Source organism: Leptonychotes weddellii, chromosome 5, assembly GCF_054177405.1.
Source record: "Leptonychotes weddellii isolate Sample4059 chromosome 5, ASM5417740v2, whole genome shotgun sequence".
NCBI lineage: Eukaryota > Metazoa > Chordata > Mammalia > Carnivora > Phocidae > Leptonychotes > Leptonychotes weddellii.
In genome coordinates this window covers 74270246-74288140 of record NC_138373.1, presented here as the reverse complement: position 1 = coordinate 74288140, position 17895 = coordinate 74270246, and the positions used below count along the sequence as shown (strand labels likewise).

General features: G+C 36.4%; 1 protein-coding gene across 2 annotated transcripts in view; it reads left to right on the top strand.

The window, feature by feature from the left end:
- Positions 1-14590: 14590 nt before the first annotated feature.
- Positions 14591-17895, top strand: part of CLECL1 (C-type lectin like 1) — a 13724-nt gene continuing 10419 nt past the window's right edge. Inside the window, exon 1 of one of the 2 annotated variants that reach the window (XM_081821201.1) lies at positions 14591-14945. In XM_081821201.1, the coding sequence (XP_081677327.1) occupies positions 14864-14945 (82 nt within the window). In that variant the 5' untranslated portion in view covers positions 14591-14863. The remainder of the gene's footprint in view (positions 14946-17895) is intronic. The other variant, XM_081821200.1, reaches the window with a different exon arrangement.

The following is a 17895-nucleotide window of genomic DNA, read 5'->3' as shown; positions in this document are numbered from 1 at the left end:
GGGGTGGCTGGGTGATAGACACTGGGGAGGGTATGTGCTATGGTGAGCGCTGTGAATTTGTGAGACTGTTGAATCGCAGACCTGTACCTCTGAAACAAATAATACATTATATATGTTAAAAAAAAAAAAAAAGGAAGAAGATAGTAGGAAGGGAAAAATGAAGTGGGGGAAATCGGAAGGGGAGACGAACCATTTGAAACTATGGACTCTGAGAAACAAACTGAGGGTTCTAGAGGGTGGGGGTTGGGGGGATGGGTTAGCCTGGTGATGGGTATTAAAGAGGGCATGTACTGAATGGAGCACTGGGTGTTATATGCAAACAATGAATCATGGAACACTACATCAAAAACTAATGATGTAATGTATGGTGATTAGCATAACATAATAAAATAAAAAAAATAAAAAATAATTTATTCAGAAAAAAAAAATTCCTTACTAATTAAAGCTCCCAAAGCTCCTGTCAATTCCTCACAAATTTATTATCTCTGTCTACAATGTATCAAAACTGCCTGCCTTGGTCATTTCTTTGGGTCTCAATTTCATTATTGGGTCTCCATGTGCATGTCATAAAACTTTGTCCTTTTTTTCTCCTATTAATCTGTTTCATATCAATTTAATTCATAACTATCGAGAAGAACCCTGGGAGAGAGGGAAGAAGGAAATTTCTCCTTCCTCAACATTAGCAACCTAGGATCATTTCCCTTCAATTTTAGCAACTGAAAGGTTTGAATTCATCTCCTTCAAAGACTAGTCCACTCTTCCCTCAGCCTTACTCCTTGAGCAGTGTTTTTCAACCTGGGATGTTTTTGCCCCTCAAAGGATATTTAGCAGTGTTTAGAGATATTTTTGGTTGTCCAACATGGTGGGCAGTCAACATGGGGGAAGGCTTGATACTGGCATCTAGAAGGTAGAAGTAAGAGATGCTCCTAAACTATACAAGGCACACAGGACAGCTCCCAACAACAAAGAATAATCTGACTCAAAACGTCAATATTGTCAAGGTTGGAAAATCTTGTCCTGGTGTGTAACTTTTTTGTGAACCAACCAAATACACTGATTTTTCAGTCTCCTTATCTCTGCTTGAGGACTGGAACCACCCTAGCTCTTAATCTGCCAAAAGCCCTGCTCTGCGCCTCAGTTTCTCCATCTGTCTTTGAGAATCTTGTATAGGAAATGCAACTCTTCTTTCTGGATTTCAGCTTTCTTTTGGACTTGCATTGTATCATTCACTAATTTGTTATCTCATCAATGCCTTTATTTATTTATTTATTTTTATTTTGAGAGAGAGAGAGAGAGACAGCATCTGAACAGGGGGAGGTACAAAGCGAGAGCGAGAACCCCAAGCTGATAGTGGAGCCCATCATGGGGTTCGATCTCACAACTCCAAGATCATGACCTGAGTCAAAATCAAGTGTCGGACACCTAACCAACTGAGCCACCCAGGCGCCCCTCGCCAGTGCCTTTAATATGTTTCAAATATTTTGCTGGCTTTACAGGTAGTCCTTGGTGGAGAGAGGGTTGGTATTAGCTAGTGAGTGATTATCCATGTTCTTTCTGAATAGCCAGGTAAAGGTACTTGAATTCTCATCCTGCCTTTAAGAAATCTCTTCTGATACTGCTCAGACTGAGGAAGTCCTTAAAAGTTTTTTGTTGCTTAATACCTCTCCCCCTTAACTGTTTCTCTAGGCTGCTCCATTATTCACATTGTGCTGATTTATACCTACTCCACATGGTATAGCTTTCAATCCATACTACTTTGCTAAATGTGAGGACATTTGCTCCCTGTATTATCCAAAGCACCAAAAATAAATAAATAAATAAATAAATAAATAAATAAATAAAAGTAACAAAAGTTTGTATTGAATGATGATATGATAATTGAAAAGGATAATAAAATATAGCAATAATTATAATCAACACTACATAGTGCTTCCATATGTCAGAGACTAAACACTTTACAGATAATTTATTGAATCCTCACAACAGCCCTATGACTTAGGGGTTGCTAATATCTTGCTTCATATATAAGGAAACCAAGTTGCAAAGAAAGTAAGTTCTTTGCTCAGGCCTTAAAATTTTAGATTGAGGCAATCTGACACTTTGGGAAAACACGACTTATTTTGGCATATAAAAATACGGAATGTTTCAATCTGAAGAGCAAGTTTCATTGCTGCTAAAATTAATCACATAGGGCCCCCTACTGGCAGAACATCTCCTCCTCCTCCAGCTTTCACCAGCTTGCTAAAGTTTGCCTAGTCATCTTCAAATCAGACTTGGTAAAAAAACCATCTAGTCTTTCCCTAATTCCTGTAGGTGTTTGTCCAAAACAATTGTTTTGCTTCCAGAGGCAACAATAATAACATTGGAGATAATGTATTATCTTTCCTGCATTTTATGGGTTAGAAGCAAGTCATGGGTCCCACCCACACTTAAGGAGAGGGGATCATACAAGGGCACGAGGACCAGAACAGAGAGAGGTTGTGGGGCCATCATACATTTTTTCCACCACACCCAGCTTCAGAGGTGCATACTTTCTCTAATTCCTTAGCATCTGGAGTTCTATGGCTTAAGTCACTTGACATATTATAAAATGTGTGAACATTTACCTTTTGTGTTCATTTCCTCCTAATCCTTTTTGTTCCATTAAATTTATTTTTCAATGAATATTGTTTTGATGGAGTTTTTGAAGAAAGCACAAACAAATACAGCTATTCAATATTACAAGGGCACCTGAAAGTTCCCTACTGAATTTTTAAGTAATCTTTGTTCAACAAAAAAAATCCATTACTCTTTATATATATAATATATATTATAAAAAATACATATAATGCATACATATAAAAATACATATAATGTATAATAATATATTATACATATAATGCATATACATATAAATATGTAATACATATAATACATAATACATATAATGTGTTATACATATAAATATAAATACATATAATATAAAATACATATAATGCATAATAATATAATATATAATAAAAATACATATAATACGTGCATGTAAAAAATACATATAATACATACATTCAAAAATATATATTACATATGTAATATAATATATAAAAATAAATATATAAAAAGAGTAATATTTCTATGTTATTCCTAAGATGTAATGGAATTTATATATATATATATATATATATGTCCTGCCTAGACTCCTAGCACACACAAAGTGAGATAATAAATGAAATTATTTTAAACCACTAAATGTATGGTAATTTGTTGGTCAGAAATAGAAAACTAATACAATAGAGAGAAAACATGGGGAAAAACTGTAGTATTAGTTGAAAATATATATTTTAATCTCTTGAGATCCTTTCCACCTTGAACAACCAAACTGCAAATTGACATCTCTGTAAAAAATTGGAAGTTTACTGGCTGGCATGACTAAACCAAAAAGAAAAATCTGAATTCAGGTTGGGAGTCTTTAGGAAAGGCTAAAGGAGGAAGCATTTTATTAAAAAGAGAGAAATTAATTGGAATTATGATTAATGAAATCAGAGACTCTTTGACTATATTTTAATTAGCTTCAAAATCCTTAAGAGCCTGGCTTCAGGTAGCCTGGCTAAAAACCAGAGAATTGTTCTTTTTTGTTTTTCATTGAGGTATAATTGACACGTAACATTATATTATTTTTAGGTTTACATAATGATTTGATATATGTATATATTGTGAAATCATCACAGTGTCTAGTTCATAATCCTTACCACACACAGTAACCTTTCTTCTTGTAATGAAAACTTTTAAGATCTATCTTAGCAACATTCAAATATACAATACAGGATTATTAACTATAGTCACTAAGTAGTAAATTACATTGTCAAGACTTATTTTATAACTGGAAGTTTGTACCGTTTGATCACCTTCACCTATTATTTCCACCCTGAACCCCCAGCTTGGGCAACCACCAATCTATCCTCTGTATCCATGAGTTCTTTTTGTTGTAGTTGTTGTTGTTTTTAAGAGTCCAGAATTTCAGAATTCAAGGAAGAAAATAAAGATTCTTAAAGTTTCCAAATAGAGGGGCGCCTGGGTGGCTCAGTCGGTTAAGCGGCTGCCTTCGGCTCAGGTCATGATCCCGGGGTCCTGGGATGGAGCCCCGCGTCGGGCTCCCTGCTCAGTGGAGAGTCTGCTTCTCCCTCTCCCTCTGCCTGCCTCTCTACCTACTTGTGTTCTCTCTCTCTCTCTGTCGAATAAATAAATAAAATCTTTAAAAAAAAAAAAAAGTTTCCAAATAGAAAAGTTAGGCCATAGACACAGAATCAGAAATTGGAATCATAATGTATTTTTTAATAACAATACATCATCTGACAGAAAGTTCCACTAAAATTCATGATTACTAATCTTAACTTTATATCCAAACTATATTTCAAGTTCATAAGTATAATAAAAATCCATTTCAGACAAATTACTGAAAACTGTAATCACGCTCTCCTTCATATATATATATATATATATATATATATATATATATATCTCATACTGGACAAAAATCTCTTAACCCTAATGTGAACAAATTTCTGTGCTGATACGTAAATGTCTCTGAGTTACTTTTGGCATCACTTACTAGTTAGAGAATATTGGTCCCTCCACTTTTGATTAAACCTAATTTCTTTATCTGCAGTTGAAATTAATGATTTTGTGACTCTATGATTTCTCTTAAGCTAAAATTTTACTCTTTATTTCAGAACATATTTCCTCTTTTTGTAACGAACACTCCTTATCTCACAACTTCTCTTTTCTCAGACTTCCCCCCTAAGTGTGGTTAATTACCTAACACACTATTTTTCTGTTCTATGTTTTTTACATTGTAGCACTATTGACATTTAATCTTTTATTGCAATGTTGTATCTTATTTTTCTGCTTTGTACTTTAATGACATTGGTGGAGAAAGGGAACTTTACAAATTCTTAAGAATGTGTACAATTTTTTATTAAATAACTATTTTTCCTTAAGCATTACTATATTCAGTCTTTTTTCTAAACACAAAAATCCCTCCTTGAAAACACCAGATTAATGGAGCAGGCAAAATGAAATAAAACCCCAGGGCTTGAGAAAGGGCTTTAAAAAACTACTAGAGTAAATGTCACAGAAAGTCAGTTGTAAGGACTCGGGGCAGGCAGCTCCAAAATTTGCCACAATGGCATATTGATTACTTCGAATTAAAGCTATTGAAGAAACAGCCAGTGCAACAAAGACACGCTGACACTCTTTTGCCTCATTGAAAACAGGAAATAAATTTTTCATGTGAAGGGTACCTTCCCTGTATCAGGAGGTTAAGAGACATCCTTATCACCAGCTAGGGGATTTAGAGCTAGGAAAACTGTGTAAACAAACCTTGTTACTTTTTATTAATTTACTTAGTCCAAATTCTGTTTAGAATTCCTTATTAAAAGAAGCTCCCAAACATAACACTCTTTGTCCTGTCAATTCTTCACAAATTTATTGTCTCTTTGTCTAAAATGTATCAAAACTTCCTGCTTTGGTCATTTCTTTGGGTCTCAATTTCACTATTGAGCTTCTGTGTGCATGTAATTACACTTTGGGGCTTTAGGGGCGCCTGGGTGGCTCAGTCGGTTAAACATCTGCCTTCAGGTCTGGTCATGATCCCATGGTCCTGGGATCGAGCCCCACATCAGCCTCCCTGCTTGGCCGGGAGTCTGCTTCTCCCTCTCCCTCTGCCCCTCTCTCGGCTCATGCTCTCTCTCTTTCTCGCAAATAAGTAAATAAAATCTTTAAAAAAAAAAAAAAACTTTGGGGTTTTATTCTCTTGTTAAACTGTCTCAAGTCAATTTAATTCTTAGACTAGCTGGAAGATGCTTAAAGGTAGAGGAAAATTTTTCCTTCCTCACAGTGGTAAGCAAGAGATAAACAACAATAGTTGTATAGTTTATTAAAGGTTACAGTGTCCCATATCTTGCAGTAGTGCTTTAATATTATTGTATATCTGTTGTAAATTGGAACATTGCCATTAAAAAGATAAATTTGCCCGAAGTTGTCTAGGTACTACACTTTGAAGTCAGGATTCAAGCCCACGTGTTTTGCATTCCAAATTCAGTAGTCTTAAAATGGTTATGATGGAAACTCAAAACCAAATAATATAGAAAAAAGTGAAACCAAAACCATTAGCAATATAATATTCAGCTTTGGAAAATATTTGATTATAGAATATAATATGAATGACAATATGTTTTGTTTTGTTTTTTTTTTTAAGATTTTATTTATTTATTTGACAGAGAGATAGCGAGAGCAGGAACACAAGCAGGGGGAGTGGGAGAGGGAGAAGCAGGCTTCCTGCCGAGCAGGGAGCCCGATGCGGGGCTTGATCCCAGGACCCTGGGATCACGACCTGAGCCGAAGGCAGACGCCCAACGACTGAGCCACCCAGGCGCCCCTGAATGACAATATGTTTAAAATGAACAGCTCCACTAGCCATGATGGATTAACAAGAATCGTTCTTAACTTCCCATTATAATCAACTAGAAAATTCAACAGATATATCGAAAAATTATTTCAGAAGTTATACAATGGACAGCTCAGGACTGTGACCCTTCAGAGAAGGGAAACAAGTAAGGTGGACACTAAGGCGACCCCAGATTTTACTGGGAATAATTTTCCACAAAGCAGGAACAGGAAGGAGCATCCAAAGGAAGCTAACAGCCTCACTGAAATTGAGACAAAGAAAAATTTTAGGAGTTTGGGACAGCTGAAGTTGTGGGCAGAATTTCAAAAAAAGAAGCTCCCTTGATTCTGCTGAATACTACAATGCTTATACATAGAATAAAAATGCACAAAGCTGGGCAAATAACAACAAAGTAGTTACCTGCAGACCAATTCTCAGATCCCAAACAGGGTGGGGAGACATTCAAGCTCTTACTAGCCAAAATGGAGAGCCATTAGTATCCACCATCACTACAGAAGCATCAGGTCTTAGTGGTAGGAATAAACTATCCCAGCAGTGAAGGCACAAGTTTCAAAATGGTTAATGTATCTGCAGGTAGCTTAACTGTCTGACATTCTTTATTTTTTTATTTTTATTTTTTTTTTAGATTTTTTTATTTATTTATTTGAGAGAGAGAGAATGAGAGAGAGCACATGAGAGGGGGGAGGGCCAGAGGGAGAAGCAGACTCCTTGCCGAGCGGGGAGCCCGATGTAGGACTTGATCCAGGGACTCCAGGCCCATGACCTGAGCCGAAGGCAGTCGCTTTACCAACTTAGCCACCCAGGCACCCTGTCTGACATTCTTTAAATGAAGACAAGAAACCTAACTTTTTTTTTTTTTTAAGATTTATTTTAGAGAGAGAGAGTGAGCGAGCATGTGCATGCAAGTAGGGAGAAGGGCAGAGGGAGAGAGAAAATCTTCGAGCAGGCTCTTTGCTTAGTGTGGAGCCCATCCTGGGCTCTATCTCACGACCCCTGAGATCATGCCCTGAGCTGAAACCCAGAGTTGGGCACTCAACCCACAGCCACCCAGGTGCCCCAAGAAACCTGACATTCTTTAAACAAAGACCAGAAAACCAGACAATCATAAACATAAAGTCACAACCCCACATCTAATCAGAGATTATCTAACATGCCAAGAAACAGGAAATGTGAACAATAACAACTATGTAAATAAAACCGGATCCTGAAATGACAAATGATGCACCTAGCATACAAAATTGTTCAAATAACTATTATAACCACATTCAAATATTTGGGCAATGTAAGCACATTCTTCTTTTTTGTACTAACCATAAAAATCCTCCCTTTCAAAATTTAACTAACAACCCAAGTGTCCATCAACTGATGAATGTATAAACAAAACGTCATCTGTCTACACAAAGAATAGTATTTCATGCCATAAAAAGGAACGCCACAACCACAAATGGAAATGTACACATCATAAAGTGTATAGCCCTTCCATTATGAGAAATAGTTCCATGCAATTACTGTATTTATCTTCACCTCCAGGGCGTCAAAACTATGTATATGTCTCCAAGTCAGATTTGTGTATGACTTGTGGGCCATCGATGTACATTTAAATTGTAATTTAAGCACTTCTAGCACCAAGAGAAAGTAAATAGAATGACCTTGGTAAAAACTCATATCTAAAGAGCTGTTTAGAAACAAACTTTAGGGGTGCCTGGGCGGCTCAGTCAGTTCAGCGTCTGCCTTCAGCTCAGGTCATGGTCCCAGAGTACTGGGTTCCAGCCCCACATTGGGCTGCTGTTCAGTGGGGAGCCTGCTTCTCCCTCTCCCTCTGCCTGCCACTCCCCCTGCTTGTGCTCTCTTCCTCTCTCCCTCTTTCTGTCAAATAAATAAATAAAATCTTAAAAAAATAAAAATAAAAAAATAGAAACAAACTTTAGTGGTTTCCAATCCATAGACTAAGTCTCTATATTGTATATAATAATGACTCCTTGCCCTGATGCTGGATGCAAATCTTTAATAATTCAACCTGGTGGTAATATTGGCAAGAATGATGGACTTAGTTTGTTCTCACCTTTTCTACTCAACACTGTACTGAGGGTTCTTGCTGGGGCAGTGAGGGAGAGAGAAGATGCAGGGGAGAGAAAGGAAGGAAGGAAGGGAGGGAGGAAGAAAGGGAGGGAGGAGAAGGAGGAAGGAAGGAAAAAAAGAAAAGAAAGGAAAACAGTACACTCAAGTAGGAAAAGAAGAAGAAAAATTATCTATTTGCAGTTGACATGATCTTATACAGAGAAAATGCTAAGGAATCCACAAAAACAATTAGAGCTAAAAAAACAAGTTCCGCAAGATTACAGGACACAAAATCAATATACAAAACTCAATTGTATTTCTATACCCTAGCAATGAATAATCCAGAAATAAAATTTTAAAACAGTTTTTATCTACAATAGCACCAAAAAGAATAAAATACTTAAGAATAAATTTAATAAAAGAAATGTAAGTTATACCAGTAGAATGGCTATAATCAAAAAGGTGAAAAGTAACAAGTGTCCCTGAGAATATGGAGGAAATTGAATACTCACACATTGATGATGAGAAAATAGAATGGTACAGCCTTCTGTAGAAGACAGTTTAGCAATTTTTCAAAAGTTTGAAAATGGAATTACCAAATGACTCAACAATTGAGGTATATACCTAAAAGAACTGAACACACATTTACACCAAAACTTCTGCATGAATGTTCACTGAAGCATTATTAATAAAAGCCAAAAAGTGGTAACAACCCAAATGCCCATTAACTGATGAATGTATCCACAAAATGTGATACCCCACACAATGGAATAGTATTCTTCCATAAAAGGAAATGAAGTACTAATACATGCCACAACCTGAATGAACTTTGAGAACATTCAATGAAACAGCCAGAAACAAAAGGCCATATATGAAGTGTCCAGAATAGGCATGTTATAAAAATTATATCAATATAAAAATGTTCCATAAAAATAATCCAACTGGCTGCCCCCAGTAATCTTCCCCTGGGAGGAATTTCCTTGTCCGTTGTTCTAAATCTTCATATTTCCTACCTGGAATTAGTAGCCACATTTCTTGTTGCAGATTCTGGACTAGGGAATACTTTAATCATTAGGGGGCCACAGACTCTTTGTTCACCTGGCTCCCAATTTTTACGGAAAAATGCATTTAAAACTTCAGACATCTACAGTTCTATTTGACTTCTGGGAATTTCTTGTGTTGAAAACCAAAGCCAAGTACCCTGTTCTTTTGAAGTCTTTTTGTTTTCTGTGTCTAAGGTAAATAATTACTTTTTCAAGCAGAACATACACAATAAAAGATATTTGGGAAATATCTGAAAGAACGAATTTTCTCTCGGTGCCCTGGCCCTCATTTATTGCCTCCTTTTCTTTGTTCCAACCAACTTTTTTCTTGTCAGAACTTTGTTCCTTCTGTTTTAAGGAATGTAAGAATTTCTAGCTGCAGGCAGATACATCTCTTAGATGACTTCTATGTTTCCTCTCTTCTTTTAAGGAGGCTGAGTTGGTTTTTTGCCTTCCATTATTTGGGGATCATAGTGAAGTCCTCCAGATACAAGCAACACTTAAAATGTCTGAATTCTTCTGGTCCTTAAGGCTCCGTGCAAGTAAGCAGCTCATCAGATACCTCCAAAAAAGATGCTTTGCTACAACAGAACACGAATTGGTGGTGGCTAGAATAAGAGAATGCTGACTATTCGGCACTCCCGCTAAATTTAGAACATGCAAACTTAGGGATAGGGGCAGTAACAGGCAACATCATACCTCTCAAATCCATTCGTGCAAGGCAGATCCGCAAACACCGATCTACTTTTCCTCTGCTAGAAGGCAAAGGGTTATTTCCACACACTCTCTTAGTTGTTTTATTTCTGAGATAGCATTCTATAGGGCATAAAGACAACTGGGGGAGGCCCATGATCAAAAGCAATCCATGGATGCATTTCATTTAGCTCACACTGAGTCATGGGCTCTGTTTTAAGAAAGAAGTCAAAGCTACCTTATGAGAGTCATATGTTTTCCTCGGGTTTGGCCTCTACTACTAAGGAGTTTCACTGATTTGTGGAACATAGTAGACCTTGTTTTCTTTGGTGCTTTGGTGTGTAGGAGCCCAGTCTCTTCTGTGTCAGTGGTGCTGCTATTTCTGCTTCTGTCACGGCTGTCTGATTTTTTCCTCTTCTTGTTGCAAAATCTGTACTTCACTCCAAACTCACATGTGATAGCTTGACAGTTTTCAACCTTGACTACATATGCAATCATATATAAAGACTTTAAAAATTCTGATGTACAGGACACAACCCAAATGAAAATCAAAATTCCTCATGTAAAGTCCACACATCATTTTTTTTCTTTTAAAAATATTCTTATTAAGGTATAATCGACATATAATGTTATATTAGTTTCGGGTGGGCAACAGAATGATCGAGTATTGTATATATCGGAAAATAATCACAATAAGTCTAGTTAACATCATTACCATACGTAGTAACAGCAATTGTTTTTCTTGTGAGGAGAACTTTTAAGATCAACTATCCTAGCAACTTTCAAATATGCAATACAGTATTATCACTGTAATCACCATGCTGTGCATTACATCCCTATGACTTCTTTATTCTTCTTTCTTTCTTGTCTTATTTTTATTTCTCATTTTACTAATAGGAGTAGAGTAGATTGAAGGCTTTTTGGCCATAACTTTTATTAATTTTTATTTATCTTTAAATTTATTTTTATTTCAATTTATTTTTTATTGGAGTATAGTTAACACACAATGTTACATTTCCAGTGTACAACAGTAATTTGACAAGTCTATGCATTATGCTGTGCTCACCATAAGTGTAGCCACCATCTGTTGCCGTAGAACACTATTACAGTACCATTGACTATATTCCCTATAATGTGCCTTTCATGCCCGTGACTTACTCATTCCATAACTGAAAGCCTATATCTTCCACTCCCCTGCACCCATTTTGCCCATTCTCCAACTCCCTCCCCTCTGGAAACATAAGTTTGTTCTCTGTACTTATGGATATGTTTCTGCTTTTCATTTTTTTGTTTTGTTTTGTTCTTTAGATTCCACATATAAGTGAAATCATATGGTAGTCGTCTTTCTTTTTCTTGGTTATTTCGCTTAGCAAATACCCATTAGGTTTATCCGTGTTGTTGCAAATGTCACATCTTCTTTTTTTTCCTATTTTTTTTTTTGATGTAGTGTTCCATGATTCATTGTTTGCGTATAACACCCCCTGCTCCATTCAATACGTGCCCTCTTTAATACCCATCACCAGGCTAACCCATCCTCCCACCCCTCTCCCCTCTAGAACCCTCAGTTTGTTTTTCAGAGTCCATCGTCTCTCATGGTTCGTCTCCCCCTCCGATTTCTCCCCCTTCATTTTTCCCGTCCTGCTATCTTCTTTTTTTTTTTTTAACATATAATGTATTATTTGTTCCAGAGGTACAGGTCTGTGATTCTTCAGTCTTACACAATTCACAGCGCTCACCATAGCACGTACCCTCCCCAACGTCCATCACCCAGCCCCCCCATCCCTCCCACCCACCTCCACTCCAGCAACCCTCAGTTTGTTAAATTTGTTAAATTGAAAAGGACTCCCTCTCAAATGAATAAATTATTATATGTTACGGTCCATCACTCACCCACACATACTTTTTGGAATGTGACAAGAGGTGTATACAAAGGAGAGATATTAAGCCTGAGTTTCTGCAAAGGTAATGGGGCAACCAAAAGAAAGGGATGACCCAGTGGAAGGAGAGGTGAAGTTGGATTATTTTTGATTATTTTGATTTTGAGGTGTTGGAAGGCAGTTGGAATTGAGAACTTGTACTCCAGAAAATAGGCCAAGATTGAGGATTCCATTTGGAATCCCTGCACAGAACCATGATTAATAAAATAATTAAGGTTAGGACAATAATAAGGCACATTTCAAATGCATAATATTTAATTACTTAGATCTGGTATCCATCAATAATGATAACTGAACACCACATATTTTAATCATTAATGCTTAATTGAACTCAACATTCAAAAAAGTTATAGACTAGGAAAGTTGCCACCAAGTTTGAGATCATTTTAAGCTGTTATTCTTTCATGCCTTTACTGATGAATATTAGATGAATCTAGAGTACTTAGCTGAACAGCTCTATTTTGTTTCTGGACATATTTTATTTCTATTATTTAGTGACACACATTGCAAAGGCACAACTACTTTTAATATCCCATTATTTAACTAATCGACAAGTTGACCATCTATAAAATGGTTTTTCTGGCTAAGTGAGCCCAACCTACAAGAATAATGACAATCAAAGTTAAATCTCAACAAAGTTAGAGATTACTTCATAACTCATACCTTGGTTACTTATTTTGGACATAGAGAGGAGACAGATTATTAATATTAAATGTGTAGATCCCAAGGATTTATTACCTAACTTAAATAGATTCTCTACATGCTACTATTTCTTTTGGTTTTTATGGTTAAACCTTCAATAATATTTTTCATATGAATAGAAGTCTACTTTTTAGTCAAAAATGATTGCTTTCATTCTGGACAAATATTAAGAGTACAGTCATAAAATTCAACGTAGCATTAACTGTTTTGGTAATCCAACACATAATTGCTAAGTGTCTGTTATGTTTCAGGCATAGATTGAGGGATGGATATAACAAAGAAGAAGAATAAAATGTGATGCTCGCTCTCAAAATCTAGAAAGCATCATTGCATCATAGTGTGGGCTTTGGACTGTTTGATATGAGTTCAAATCCTCACTCTGAAAATGTACTGGTTATGCAACTATTTGCATATAACCTCTCGAAGTCAGTTTTTCATGTATAAAATGCAGATCAACATATAAAGTGTTAGAACAACCCAGGGAAGAAGAAGTGCCATAGCAGTCTTGAGAGACAGAGGTCAACCCATACATAGCCCATCCATGTCAGAAGCCTAGTGGGTTTAGCCATTATACTGAGGGAACACTTGATGCCAGTAAACCAAGGTCTGTTCTCTAGCTATTTGATTAACATAGATAAAATTCCTTGGATCTGAGGGGGTAAGGATGACTGCAGTTTAAATAATTCTGTGCAATGTATTTGGATGAATGTTGAGGAAATCAACTCTTTCATGTGCAGAATTTCAATTAATCTACTAGTTATAAACTAATGCATCCTGTCATTTTTCATATCTGACATTTCTGAGCTCTGAGTCTTATGAGGGTTTCATGGGTGGCTGGTCCCTCCTCAGGTATTTCCCTCTGCTTATTTTTGACTTCACTTTCTCCTGCTTTGTTTCATCAGTGATCATATCTCTATCTTTTGGGAAGTGGCTGATTTTTTTTCCTTATCTGTCTAGAATTCACTTCTTTTTCATTATTGTTTTAGACTTCTAAATTTTTATTCCTTTAATATAATATTAATGGAGCTTTAGAAGAGCGAGGAGATTAAAATCTATTGTTTTCTATATTGCACTCAAGAGGAAAATTCTGTGAACCTTATTTAAACATAAGATTTCTTTTTTATGACACAACCTTGAGTTATTTTGACAGAGAGTTTATTTCTGTCTCAAATATAATTTTTCAGCTTGGAAATCCTCTGCAGGATCCATGCTTTGACTCAGTTTGATGTTAATATTACAAACCACATGAGAGGGTGCCTGGGTGGCTCAGTCGGTTGAGCGACTGCCTTCAGCTCAGGTCATGATCCTGGAGTCCCTGGATCGAGTCCCGCATCGGGCTCCCTGCTCGGCAGGGAGTCTGCTTCTCCCTCTGACCCTCCCCCCTCTCATGTACTTTCTCGCTCTCTCAAATAAATAATCTTTAAAAAAAAAAAAAAACCACATGAGAGAAGAAAGAGGTTTAAGGGAATTTTTACCTAGGTTAAAAAAAAAAAAAGGTAATACCTAGGTAAATGCAATGCATTTCAAGATGAGAAGATGCATTTCTATCACCTCCATAATAAAATCCCTTTTCTTTGTCCTCCCTTCCAAATTGCTATTCCACTTTGGAGAAAATGCTGAATGATCAGAGTTTCTACCAGAGAATATATGTCTGAACTAAAAGAGGAAGTAGTTTATAGAAGAAAAAAGCGGTATGATATCTTCTGTGGTATTAAACGTTAAAATTATTCCAAACCTAGAAAACAAACTGTAGAGCAAGAAACTGCTGGATGAATAGTAGTTTTCTTCCATATCATGAAGTGTTCAAAAATCTATTACCTTGATTGGTAAGACTGAACACATTGCTTTTGTCCTATATTCATAGAGGAAATCCACCAAATTTGGTAGAGCAGATTATTTGACTTCACCAGAAGTTTATTTGCAGAACTGAGACTCCCTTCAGTAGAACATCATTTTTGGTCTTCTCTCTCTTTTTAATATGTGCAATGGCTGGAGATATAGTCTATGCTGATATTAAAATTGATGGGAATTTTTCTTTAGAAAATTCATCCTCACTTCAGAAATCTGGTAAGTTGGCTCTAGAGGTCCTTTAAAAATTAATATTTTACCTTTAATCTCCTTTATTTCTATCCTGCATTTGTTTATGTCTTACTAAAAATAGAAGACTAGATTCTAAGAAAAATTGATTGAATGCAAAAATAAGAGTGAATTTTTTAATGAAACAAAGTTAATTGTAATTTTATTTTCTTCTTTTCTTTTTCAAGTTTTTATTTAAATTTCAGCTACTTAAATACAGTGTAATATTAGTTTCAGGTGTAGAATTTAGTGATTCATCACTTACATACAACACTGTGGATGCAGCTAGAGAGTATTATGCTAAGCGGAATAAGTCAGTCAGAGAAAGACAAATACCATGTGATTTCACTCCTATGTGGAATTTAAAAAACAAAACAAATGAACATAGTGGGGGAAGAAGAGAGAGGCAAACCAGAAAACAGACTCTTAACTATAGAGAACAAACTGAGGTTTACTGGAGGGGAGGTGAGCAGGGGGATGAGTTGAACTATGCTTTTGATTTTCATAGCCTTTCTATTCTTTTTATTTCTTACAGTGACTACTTATACTCATACAGTGACATCTATATTTATGACCCCTTTCTTTACAGCTTTATGTACCCCTGATTATATATTTCCTTTTAATATAATATGATAAATTCACTTACACAAAGGAAAAAAGCACTTGGCTATAATTCACCTTGTTAATTATCTTTTTGAAATTTGCATATTGATAGGATAACAATGTTAAACCGAACTAAGGAGATATGAAATGCTAGTATTTTATTTCATGAAGTTTAGAATTAATGAATGTCTGAGTAATGGAATATTTGTGAAATACAAAGAAAAAGGCATATAGCTAAAGATAACATTGTACCTTAAACACAAGCAACCTCAAGGATGATAGGTTTTCATATTCAGTGTGTTTTTTATCCTTTAAAGTATTAGGGAAATTTTCATGTTGCATTTCTCTTCTTTTCTCAAAGGATAAGAGTTTTTTATATTATAAAGTTTATATAAAATGTTTACATAATTTAAATCTCCTCATTGCATTTGCCCTTGTGGAATGAATATAATGTTTTGCTTTTCTATATTTTCAAAGAATGTATTTCTTCTTTTATATTTTTTAGTTTGCAGTTACCAAATGAATCTGCGGTGTGGTTTTCTCTGGCTGCAAAAGCGTATTATTCCTTATTTTTAAACATTACCTCTCTGACTTTGCCCAATAAAAGCTCATCCACTTTCTTTTCTCCCTAGACTGGGTGCTTTCATTTTCTTTTCTTTTTTTTTAAAGATTTTATTTATTTGACAGAGAAAGAGAGACAGCGAGAGAGGGAACACAAACAGGGGGAGTGAGAGAGGGAGAAGCAGGCCTCCCGCCAAGCAGGGAGCCCAATGCGGGGCTTGATCCCAGGATCCTAGGATCATGACCTGGGCTGTAGGCAGATGCTTAACGACTGAGCCACTCAGGCGCCCCTCATTTTCTATGAGAAGATAGAACTTAATTTGAAAATAATGTGGACTAGAGTTGCTTTCTTATTCTCCCACCCATAAAAACTCTCATACTATTAGTCTAATTTCCTAGAGGTTATTTTAGCTCACTTCAAGCAACAAAACTAGTATTTTCAATTCTGCAGTCCAGGTTTTGATTTCCTTTTTTTTTTATTATGTTATGTTAATCACCATACATTACATCATTTAGGTTTTGATGTAGTGTTCCATGATTCATTGTTTGCGTATAACATCCACTGCTCCATTCAGTACGTGCCCTCCTAAATACCCATCACCAGGCTAACCCATCCCCCCACCCCACTCCCCTCTAGAACCCTCAGTTTGTTTCTCAGAGTCCATAGTCTCTCATGGTTAGTCTCCCCCTCCGATTTCCCCCGCTTCATTTTTCCCTTCCTGCTATCTTCTTCTTCTTCTTCTTTTTTTTTTTTTAACATATAATGCATTATTTGTTTCAGAGGTACAGGTCTGTGATTCATCAGTCTTACACAATTCACAGTGCTCACCATAGCAATACCCTCCCAGTGTCTATCACCCAGCCACCCCATCCCTCCCACCCCCCACCAATCCAGCAACCCTCAGTTTGTTTCCTGAGATTAAGAATTCCTCATATCAGTGAAATCATATGATACATGTCTTTCTCTGATTGACTTATTTCGTTCAGCATAATACCCTCCAGTTCCATCCATGTTGTTGCAAATGGCATGATTTCATTCCCTTTGATGGCTGCATAATATTCCATTGTATGTACCACGTCTTCTTTATCCATTCATCTGTCGATGGACATCTTGGTTCTTTCCACAGTTTAGATATTGTGGACATTGCTGCTATAAACATCGGGGTGCACATACCCCTTCGGATCCCTACATTTGTATCTTTGGGATAAATACCCAGTAGTGCAGTTGCTGGATCGTATGGTAGCTCTATTTTCAACTTTTTGAGGAACCTCCATACTGTTTTCCAGAGTGGCTGCACCAACTTGCATTCCCACCAACAGTGTAGGAGGGTTTCCCTTTCTCCGCATCCCTGCCAATATCGGTCATTTCCTGACTCGCTAATTTTAGCCATTCTGACTGGTGTGCGGTGGTATCTCATTGAGGTTTTGATTTGGATTTCCCTGATGCCGAGCGATGTTGAGCACTTTTTCATGTGTCTGTTGGCCATTTGGATGTCTTCCTTGCAGAAATGTCTGTTCATGTCTTCTGCCCATTTCTTGATTGGATCATTTGTTCTTTCGGTGTTGAGTTTGATAAGTTCTTTATCGATTTTGGATACTAGCCCTTTATCTGCAAATATCTTTTGCAAATATCTTCCCCCATTCTGTTGGTTGTCTTTTGGTTTTGTTGACTGTTTCTTTTGCTGTGCAAAAGCTTCTTATCTTGATGAAGTCCCAATAGTTCATTTTTGCCCTTGCTTCCCTTGCCTTTGGCGATGTTTCTAGGAAGAAGTTGCTG